The sequence below is a fragment of the Panthera uncia genome, chromosome A2, assembly GCF_023721935.1.
Source record: "Panthera uncia isolate 11264 chromosome A2, Puncia_PCG_1.0, whole genome shotgun sequence".
Taxonomy (NCBI): domain Eukaryota; kingdom Metazoa; phylum Chordata; class Mammalia; order Carnivora; family Felidae; genus Panthera; species Panthera uncia.
In genome coordinates this window covers 52,187,233-52,198,110 of record NC_064816.1, presented here as the reverse complement: position 1 = coordinate 52,198,110, position 10,878 = coordinate 52,187,233, and the positions used below count along the sequence as shown (strand labels likewise).

At 54.2% G+C, this 10,878-nt stretch overlaps 1 protein-coding gene across 1 annotated transcript; it reads right to left on the bottom strand.

Annotated features, from left to right (window-relative positions):
- RHO (rhodopsin) lies at positions 1-5,749 on the bottom strand. The gene is made up of 5 exons (XM_049641026.1): positions 5,281-5,749; positions 2,902-3,070; positions 1,468-1,663; positions 1,122-1,361; positions 1-256 (listed from the first exon to the last, which is right to left on the bottom strand). The coding sequence occupies exons 1-5, from the start codon at positions 5,639-5,641 to the stop codon at positions 146-148; spliced, it is 1,077 nt and encodes a 358-aa protein (XP_049496983.1). The 5' UTR covers positions 5,642-5,749; the 3' UTR covers positions 1-145.
- Between the last annotated feature and the right edge of the window lie 5,129 nt (positions 5,750-10,878).

Sequence of the window (10,878 nt, the reverse complement as noted above, 5' to 3'; positions counted from 1 at the left end):
TTTTTTTTTTTTTTTTTTTTTTTAACTCAAGGAGTCTGCGCAACCTGGTTCCAACAGACCTGGTTCCTGGTGGGGCAGCTGTGGCTGGGGGTAGGCATAGGGAATGGGAGACTCCTACAGTTGACCATAGAGTCCTTGGCAGGGCTTAGGCCGGTGCCACCTGGCTGGTCTCCGTCTTGGAGGCGGTGGTGGAGGCCTCGTCATCACCCAGTGGGTTCTTGCCACAGCAGAGGGTAGTGAGCATGCAGTTCCGGAACTGGAAGGCAAAGAACGTGAGTCAGAATCAGGGTCCACCGAAAGTGTGTGTAGCAAACTGGAGTGGTTGGCGAGATTTACCTCCAACCCCTTCCCTGCTTCTGGCTCTCACAGCCTCCACTCCCCTCTCAAATCTGGCTTCCTGGAGGGAATTTAGTAAGCGCATGTGGCCCCACCCCAGAGATGCCAGGGACCAAACCCAAGAGGGCTCTGCTACTGATGACATTCCCTGATGCCCTCTGTGTGCCAAGGGCTATCTGTAAGTACCTTATATAGCCCTAGAGTTTGGGATTTTGCCCTCTCTAGGAAAAAAGACACTGAAGCCCAGAGAAGGGAAGTGACTTCCCAAGTGTCAATCAGCTAAAAAAGAAGAACTGGGATTTGAAACCAATATGCCTAACTCTAGAGACCATGTTTTCCCCCACAGGTTCATGGATTCTGCAGAGAAGTCACTGGTTGGTGTTAAAGAACTGCTTTATCCCTTCCTCCCTTGGAATAAGACTTTAGCTCCTTGTTCAGCTTTGTGGAGACTGGCACCATCCCATTCCCAGGCTTGGGACTTAGACCATTTGACTTTTAAAGTGGGCCTCCAGAACCGTCTGGACTGGCACTTCTCATACTTGAGCCAATGTGAGAGTCACCTGGTGGGCTTGTTAGAAATGCAGGTTCCTGGGCTCACCCTGAGCTTCTGATTCAGCAGGAATCTGCATTTCTCCTAGATGACTCTGATGCTCTGGGGGATACCAGTTTCCCTGCCTAGTTTTGCAGGTGAAATGACTGAGGCCCAGTCAAGGACATGGCTTGTCCTCCGCAGGCAATGCCTGCAGCCTGGGGCCCCTGGACCCCTCCGCCCCACCAGCAGGCACCTGCTTGTTCATCATGATGTAGATGACAGGGTTGTAGATGGAGGAGGACTTGGCGAAGAACGCCGGGAGTGTCATGAAGATGGGGCCAAAGTTGGAGCCCTGGTGGGTGAAGATGTAGAATGCCACGCTGGCGTAGGGCACCCAACAGATCAGGAAAGCAATGACCATGATGATGACCATGCGAGTGACCTCCTTCTCAGCCTTCTGGGTGGTGGCTGACTCCTGCTGCTGGGCTGCCGCCTGTAAGGACACAGGGTCTGCTGTCCAGACTGTGGCTCCTTTGGGACAGAGGCCAGTCTCAACCCAACCAATGTATGTGTCCCCAGCACCCAACACAGGTCCATACCTCCTTGACTGTGAAGACAAGCTGCCCGTAGCAGAAGAAGATGACGATCATGGGGATGGTGAAGTGGACCACGAACATGTAGATGACAAAGGACTCGTTGTTGACCTCTGGCTTGAGTGTGTAGTAGTCGATCCCACATGAACACTGCATGCCTTCAGGGATGTACCTGACCACCAGAGGGGGACGGGGCAAGAGAGGGCACGGGGAGACCCACATGTGAGGGACTTGAGGAACAGGCCCCCAACACACCTGCTGTGTGGCTGGGCTTGCTCTGGGCCCCACTTTCCCTCTCTTTAAAAGAAGCATAATAAAATATCTGCATGGCTGCATGACTGTGAGGATCAAATCAACGGAGATGAGGGATTCAAATGCCCTTGTGAAAACAGCCATGCTATCATGAGATGGTCCAGTCTCTTGCCTAGCAGAGCCCGGACACCGCGGACCTGCGCTGTGTTTCCTCACCACACTGGCTGCTTCTAGTGGCTGGAGGCTCAGGCTGTGCAAGGCAGAGGTTGGTGGGGAGACGGGAAAAGCCCCCGAACTCTGTATTTGAGGCAGTTTGTACAAACTAGGGTCTTACTAACAGGGTAAGTGTATTTTCTAGGCCAAAGATGGGCACACAGAGTAACTAAGGGATCTTTGCACAGTTTCGAGAAACAAGAGGTCCCAGGGACAGATGGTTAGGATGTTTCTGTGATTTCAGAGGATGGTGACAATGGAGTGTCTATTGGCTGTGCCTGTGGGGATGGGACTGGGCAGGACTGGAGAAAACAGGGAAAGAGGCTGGAGGCGATGGGCTCAGATTCAACAAAGGACAAAAAAATAAATAAATAAAATAAAAAAGAAAATTGACCCCAGGAAGCTGAGAGAGGAGGGAAGGGAAGAAAGATTGGGAATTTCCTAGAAGCAGAGGGACACGAGGCCTCCAGGAACCCACAGGGTCACTCGTCCAGTTTCCCAAACCACTGTCCTCCCATCTCTCATCTGAGCCCCATTTGCAGATGATGGACTAGAGGCTGGACAGGACACAGTTCCCAGGGGCTACAGTGTCACCCACTTGCACTAGGTAGGCTTGGCCTCCCCAGGTGCTGAGGCCCAAGGTCAGAGGGAGTTGTCTATGGGGCAAAGAGGATTGGAATCTGGTCCTGGCTTAGTTGAGGATTAGGGGCACAGCCAAGGTTAAGGGTTGGGCGTCTTGGATTCTCCTTGACATGGGGCCCAGGAGGTGGCACTAGCTCCTGGAGCAACATTAGGGTCTGATTCTCTCTTCCCCTACCCTAAACCCCAACCCTGGGAGAGCTGCCAGGGTGGGTGTTTGGGGTGGGGGACATATAAGCTCGGTGCCCAGAATGAGCCCCGGGTTTGAGTCCTGGCCGGGGACCCTGTAAAGAACCCCCACCCCAGGGACCCTTCCCTTCTGCTTAGTGCCATTACCTGGACCAACCAACGAGGGGGGGTGCAGCGCAGGCCAGTGCCATGACCCAGGTGAAGGCGACGCCCATTATGGCATGGTTCTCCCCAAAGCGGAAGTTGCTCATGGGCTTACACACCACCACGTACCGCTCAATGGCCAGGACCACCAAAGACCACAGGGCAATTTCACCTGCAAGGCAGTCAGCTATCAGTCAACACATCACCTGCCTGGACCCCACTGTCCAAGGAGGAAGCGCTCCTCCTGGATGGGAGAGGGCAGGCAGGAAGGCCACCTAAGGCACAGTTGGAACCAGGACTTGGGAAAGAGAGGGCTTCAATTCTGAGAAGAGGAGCCAAGGGGCTGTGAGGCAGAAAGGCATTATGCTGAGAAGAGAGTGAACCGGGTACCTCCCAGGAAGAGGAGTTAGTTCAGTCAGGGCTCTGGGTTCATGAAGGACAGGAAATCAGATTCCAGGGTCATGATTAGACTAGGATCCCTGTAGGGAGTTTTTGCAGAAGAATGTGCACTTCGTGGGGCAACAGGCAGAGTGCCTGCTGGAGCTAGAATTCCTGCTCTCCCTCTTGTGCAGCAGCCTCTCCCCTGTGGGGAATGAAATAACCTGGGCCTGTGGGTCCCCACCTGGGAGCCAGAAAGCTGAGCAATGTTTTGCCCAGAAGAAGAAGCAGGAAAGAATGGTGGAATTCAGACAACTGCCCTACACATCACCCCAGAAACTCATTCAGGAGGTTAGCCATAGAATTTATCAACCAAACCGGGACATTTCTGAGAGAGAAAAACAACACTACTAAGTATTACTCCAGGAAAATAATTGTAAACTGATGCCAGCCCGGCAGAGAAGTGCCTACCTGCATGTGGCCTCCATCTCACCCCTGCCTTCTAGCCTGAGTCTCCTCAACCCACCTCCAGCCTTATTGTGTGTGGGGGGCTTATCCCCTTCCAAGAAACCCCTTCCATAGGGGAGGGACTAGACCTGTGTGGAGATCTGTAGCTTTGAAAAGTGCGATCAAATAGTTCCTTTGACTAGAAAACTGATGGGGTTGCTGCAGAGATAACAGATCCCGTTTAGTAGATGAGAACAGTGAGGCACGGAGGAGAGAAGAGGCACATTCAGGGATGTGGCAGGGCAGTGACAAGGGCCTAGGTCTCCTGGCTCAGATCCAGAAGTGCCCCCCTTCTCTGAGGACACATGGCCTCTCAGGCAAGCAGGAGAGAGCCAGGGTGGCTGGGAGAGCCCAGCACCAGCCACAAGGACTGTTCTGCCTCCTTGTCTTCTCCCTCTTTCACATGTCCAGGACACTGTCTCAGCCCCATGCCTGGGGAATCTCCGGCCACCACTGGGCGTTTGTCACCTTCAATGGTCACAGATCACCCAGTCTCAGGCCACGAGGTAGGAGTGATATAGGGCTGCCACACACAGGCAGACCCTTCTCTGCAAGATTGGATAGACACTGGTGGGGAGAGACTGAGCCCATTGTTTAGCACAGGCAAAGTCCAGTGGCCAGAGGACTAATGATCTGTGTGCCACCCCGGTCTGAAAGCCCTGAGCACAGAGATCTGTCTTGTCCAGCTCTATTCCCACTGCCCAACATGGGTCTGACAAGGCACAGCTTCTCCGAGGGAAATAGAACATGGCCTGAGGAGCCGCAGAAATGTGGGCTCAGGTCATGATCTCATGGTTTGTGGGTCCAAGCCCTGCGTCAGGCTCTGTGCCGACAGCTCAGAGCCTGGAGCCTACTTCGGATTCTGTGTCTCCCTCTCTCTGCACGACCCTCCCGCCCTGCTCATGCTCTGTCTCCCTCTCTCTCTCAAAAATGAATAAATGTTAGGGGCGCCTGGGTGGCTCAGTCGGTTAAGTGTCCGACTTTTGCTCAGGTCATGATCTCGCAGTTCGTGAGTTCGAGCCTGGCATCGGGCTCTGTGCTGGCAGCTCAGAGCCTAGAGCCTGCTTCAGATTCTGTCTCCCTCTCTCTCTGCCCCTCCCCCGCTCGTGCTCTGTCTCTTGACAATAAATGTTAAAACAAATTTTTTTTTAAAGAAAAAAAGAAATGTGGGCTGGAAACTCAGCTCTATCCTCACCACAATGTGGCCCCAGCAAGGCCCTTGACTCTTTCATCCTCAGTTTCCCTGATGCAAAGCAAGACAATGGCACCACTCTATGTGAGATAAACAGTGTCCAATGCCTGCCCTCAATAAACAGCAGCCTAGCTTATCATTACTGACAGTGTTTGTTGATTAAGTGGAGAGCGCTGATGAATGTAGAGGGGAGAAGGCCTCTTAACCACCATCCCCAAATATGGAGTTCTCTCCAGATCCCTCCACACCCTCCCCACCGCTGACTCCTGACTCCCCCAGCTAGCCACCCATTCACCAGTTCTTACCGCCCAGTGTGGCAAAGAAGCCCTCCAAATTGCATCCTGTGGGCCCAAAGACAAAGTATCCATGCAGAGAGGTGTAGAGGGTGGTGGTGAAGCCACCGAAGACCATGAAGAGGTCGGCCACAGCCAGGTTGAGCAGGATGTAGTTGAGAGGCGTGCGCAGCTTCTTGTGCTGGACCGTGACGTAGAGCGTGAGGAAGTTGATGGGGAAGCCAAGCACGATGAGCAGGAACATGTAGGCGGCCAGCATGGAGAACTGCCATGGCTCAGCCAGGTAGTACTGTGGGTACTCGAAGGGGCTGCGTACCACACCCGTTTTGTTGGAGAAGGGCACGTAGAAGTTCGGGCCCTCCGTCCCGTTCATGGCTGTGGTCCTGGTGGCTGCCCTGGGGGCGGCTCAGACCCAAGAGTGCTGCTGAGGCCTGAACTTGGCCACCCAGGGCTCTGGCTGGACGACTCTGGGCTCTAAGCACCCCCCCCCAGGCCCTTATAAAGTGACCTCCCCTCCCTAAGCTCCTGGCTGAATCAGCACCTGGAAGATTGGGGGCATTATTAATCATACTAATCCCCACTACTGCAACTGGGGGCCTAATTGGCTTCCAAGAGGGGCCAAGGTGACTCTAGGCAGAAGCCTGGGGCCAGAGAAGGGAGGTACTGGGGACCCTGGGAAAGGGCAGGAGGCCCAACCCCAACTCTTCTAGTCCCCAGGAATCTCTGCCCATCTCAGTCTGTTGGCCTTGGCCTGGCATTGGGACCTCTGGCTCCACGCCCACATCCCCCTCATTTCATGCCAGAGGACTTTGTCTTCCTCCCCACTGGACCATGAGCTCTCTGGTTCTCCTCTCAGTCTCTCAGCCTCTTACCTATTTCTTCCCCACCTGTCACCTCCTGGCTCAGTCCCTAACACTAGTCCATCTCACCAAGTTATGAGCTCCATGAGGGCCAGGGGCCACGTCCTGCCATCTTTGGCACTTTCCATGCCAGACCACAGCCTGGCATAGACCTGGAGCTCAATAAGTATTTGAACTGGAATTCACTCACTCACTCGTTCATTAAACATTCATGTGCAGGCCACTGGGGATACAAAAATCCAGAAAGGAGGAGGTTATGCGCTGAGGAAGACCCTGAACAGATCCAGGTCCAGGGAGGGGTTTCCATGAGGCCAAGGGAGGAGAGACCGCTTATAACGGTGAGGTGTCCGAGGAGGTGAAGTTTGGGTCTTTGAGGGAGGGGAGTATTTTGTTAGGTTGCCAAGCAGGGAAGACAGGGGAGACTAAAGACAAGGGCTGACAGAGGCCTGAGGCCTGTCAGGGGTGAGGCCGCACATGGGCTATGAAGCCAGCTCTGGTGGGTCTTAATACCAAACTGAGAAACCTGGTTTTATCCAAATAGCATTGGGCAGTGGCTTGGGCAGATCATAAGGGGCAGAAATGTGGCTCAAATGCCCCCAAGATGTATTGGAGGGAGTGAGGATAGAGGAGGGGACCAGGCAGGGGGTGACTGGAGCAGAAAGGGGACAGAGGCTCTAAGGCTCCTGAAGCAAGGCCTTGCATCCAGGAGGCAGCTGTGTGCCAGGTGACATGCTAGGCACCAGATCACTGCCGTGAGCAAGGCAGGCTTGGGTCCAGTGTGAAGGTGAGGCTGAGCCTAGAAAAAGAACTGGTTGGACACTGCAACACACAGGGCACATCTGGGGACGTCTGTGTCAGCTGGGCTGGGACAGTGGGCCTTGGAAGCTGTGTGGCAGGTCACTCCACAAAATCAGGTTCTGGGGGCGAATGGCTCTGCACTGACAGGCTCCCCCCATCAGTGAAAGGGGCACAGTGATGCCCCCCGAGAAATGAAGTGGGGCACATGGCAGTGCCCAGCACACCGGTGCTTGATGACCAGCCTCCAACCACAAACATGTATGGAGCACCTACTGTGCTCCACACACAGTGCTCAGTTCTGATGAACATGGTAGAGAAGGACGATGCCCACAGGAAGTACCATTCTGTGGGGCTGGCAGGGCTCACAAATAAGTACTGAAACAAATGAAATAGGACAAGTTCAGATCGTGACCCGCTCCCAACACACTGTCGTTCGGAGCAGTCCAGAAAGGTGAAGTCTGAACCATGAATTTAGTGATCGATGGAAGGATTCGGCCAGGGAAGTGTCCCCATCTCTGAGACTTCCAGCCCTTATACTCTCTTCAGTGCAGTCTCTTCCCCCCTGACACCCCCAGACCTGTTTCCTCAGAAAAGCCCTCCCCCTCCCTTCAGCCCGCCTGAGAGTCCAGATCCCTGCCTGTTGCGGGCGGTCAGGGCTTGCACATGGAGGGCTGCAGAAGTGTGTACTGGTGGAATGAGCTCAAGGGAAGGCGTGGCAGGGCTGCTGGGGTGTGACCTTTCGCAGTTTAAGGTGCTTGGTTCAGTGATTAGGCCCAATGTTAATGAGGTCAAGGTGGAGGGTTTGATTCTGACGTGGCCTTGGTAGCCAGACGGAGGGAGGCGCACCAGACTCCCTGGGTCAAGACTGACCCCCACACAGCCCAGAGCTGGCTGGGGTGAGCCCTCAACCATAGACCTCAGCACCTTGCCTTCACCTCCTCCTAATGCTGTGACAGCTTGGAAGATTTTAATTTATGCTCTGTTCACATGTTTTTTGTCCAACTCACAGGCTGTCATGTGAGCAGGCAGGGGTGGGGGGTGGGGGTGTGTGGTCTGCCCAGCTCTCAGCAGGGTTCCCAGAGCTGAGCATGGTTCTCAGGACGTTGCAAAATGTAAATCACTTCCCATACACTGGAAGGAGCTGGGATTTCTGTCTGTTTTGTTCACTGATGTATCCTCAGGGCCTGGCACATAGTAGGTGCTCAGCATTTGCGGATCGAGTGGATAGATAGATCTAGGTTATTTCAATTAGTGCTTCCCTCTCTAAGTCTCAGAGTTTAATGACCCTTGTCACAGGGCTATGGCCAGGGAGGAATTAAAGGCATCACCACTGTAACATTGCATTGTATTCTGTGAGGCATGACAAAGAATCCTTTTCTTAAACAACAACAAAAAAACGCTCTTTGTTCAGAGCAACAGGCTCATAGTGAGCAAAAAGTTCAACAGAAGTCACCGACCCTCCCTGCTACATTTCACAGGTGGGGAGACTGAGGTCCAGGGTGGTCAGTGAGTCAGTGGCCCAGATCACATAACAAACTTTGGCTATCACCTGCCTGGCCATGCCTCCATCCCTACACGAAAGATAGCTCTCAGGAAAGTTCTGCTAGCTGTTTACATCATGGTATAAATGACCAAAAAAAAAAAAAAAAAAAGAAAAAAGAAAAAAAGAGGTTGTGCTGGGATGGTGGGAAAGCCACAAGACTGAGTCACACAGGCCTGGGGCAGCAGTGGTGGTTCTGAAGGCAGGGGGTGGCACTGGACTCTTGCCTGGGACCCTGAGTCACCCTGAGAAGTCCCACTTCCCCTCTCCAGCCTCAGTTTGCTGAAGCTAGGAAACCTTGGGGGATCCACACCCATCTGCAGGTTTGATGTGACCTGCTTTCCCACCAGGGTCCAGTCACAGATCTTCACACCTTATCATTTAGGAGCCATGGTATCCCTTAGCTGGGTACAGCCCCTTTACACCTACCCTTACATCTGGTCTGAGGCTCTAAGGCCATGCCGCCTGGGCACAGCCCCGCCCCCTCCCTTCCCTGTGCCTCAGTTTCCTACTCTGTTGCCTGTAAGTGATCAATGACTGTTGCTGACAGTATTAGCCTCTTAGAGTCTCATTCAGGTCTCAGCTTACAAAGCACTCCTTGGAGAGGCCCCTGACTCTACACACCAGGCCTCCCCCTCTGCCTCCCACATCACATTCGTTTCTACTCGGTACCTATCACTGTCAGCAGTGGTCTTACTTGTCTCCTTACTGATTCATTGCCCATCTCTCTCCAGAGTACAGGGCTGGGCTGGCCTGGACTTTGCTGAATCTGAGCTGGCAGCTTGGAGCAAGGACTCAATAAATATTTGTCGAGTGGATGAACAACTCCTGGCCCCCCATGAGGAGGTCTCACTCCCTAACCTTTGACCACTGAGGAAATGGGCTCAGAGGGTTAGTATTCCTCAGCAGAGCCGGAGGTGAACTGGCTGTCTAACTCCCCAGTCTGAGCTTTCTTCTATGCCAGCTGGTCCAGAAGGGGCCTAGGAGCATGCCAAGGGACAAGCCCCGGTGTGGGTGGCTTTCTGAGCCACTGGCCCCTCAGTCAGGCTTAGGGGCATAGACGAGCTATGAGGGTGGAGGGCTGGGGTTAGTTGTCTCTGAAGATGGTAGCACCTATCTCCAAGCTTCCCTGAGCCTGGCCCCCTGGGAGCCCAGGTGCAGGGCTCTGACTTGGCCGTGGAGGATTAGGGGCTTAGTAGGTAGCACACAAATAGCCCTTAAGCCTCTGCATGGAGGTGCTGCTGGTTCAGCAGCTTCCTCTTCCCTTTTCCTTCTCTTTCTCCTCCTCCTCTCTCTCTGCCTCCTCTCCCTGGCTTAGCCCCGCCTAGCTGCATCACCATGGCTGAGCGAGGCCTTAGACTGAGCTGAGAATCTCAAAAGGAAGAAAGGAAGGAGATGGACCCACTCTCCCCCCCCTTCCTTCCTCTTCTCCTCCAGTCCCACTTCCTCCCTCCTCCCTCCCCCCACTTCCCTCCTACCCCAACATTAGCCAAACACTTTCTAGGTGCCACGCTCAGGGCTGGGTGCTAGGGACACTGAGACGAATCATATATAGCCCCTGCCCTCAAGGAGGTCCCAGGCTTAGGGGCCAGCTGACAAAGGAAAAACAAATAACCATGGGATGTAGGGCTCTGTTCCCAGCCCCAGTGCTGTGAGATCCCAGAGGAGCAAGGTATAGACCAGGAGGGAGGGAGGAGGGAGGCTCCCTAGCCTAGAATGGGGGACAACTGAACCAAGGCACAGCAAGAAAAGGGCCAGCTGGTATGGAGGCCCTGGGGCCTGGGGTGGATGGCCGGCCAGGGGAGGGCAGGCCTAGGAATCCGGGTGCTGGCTGGCTAGCAATGGGGAGGGTTATAAGCAAGGGAGAAGCATGATTAGGTTCTCATTCTAGGAAGATGTTCTGGAGTCTGGGTGGAGTATTGGGATAAGTGCTGGACCCAGGGAGAGAGCCGTGCCCAGTGCAGGCCTCTTTGCTAAGGTTCCCACCTACCCTGAGGGTGGGGCTAGCACAAATGGAAGGTCACTTGGTGTCTGCCATAGGCATCAACCTTGGAGACAGGGCATCTGCCTACCTGTGCAAGAGCCACGAGGGGCTCCTGGTTTCAGCAGCCTCACTGGGATGGATGGGGACACCTAGCTGGTTGAGGCCAGACTAAAGCCAGGCCCACCTAAGGCCTGGTCCAGGGCTCTTTCTGGGCTGTGCAAACCACCCCCCCCCCCCCCCCCGCTTTTCCTTACTTCTTCCTTCTAGGAACATGGGTAGCACTGGGGACTTGGAAGATCAAGTCACAGCCTGAACCACTTCCAAGCTGTGCAGCCTCCAGCAGCTGTGCCTCTGTCCGGGCCTCAGTGGCCTTTTAGTGAAATGGGCATCTCAACATCCCTACAGTGCCTTCCTTGTTGTAGCATGTG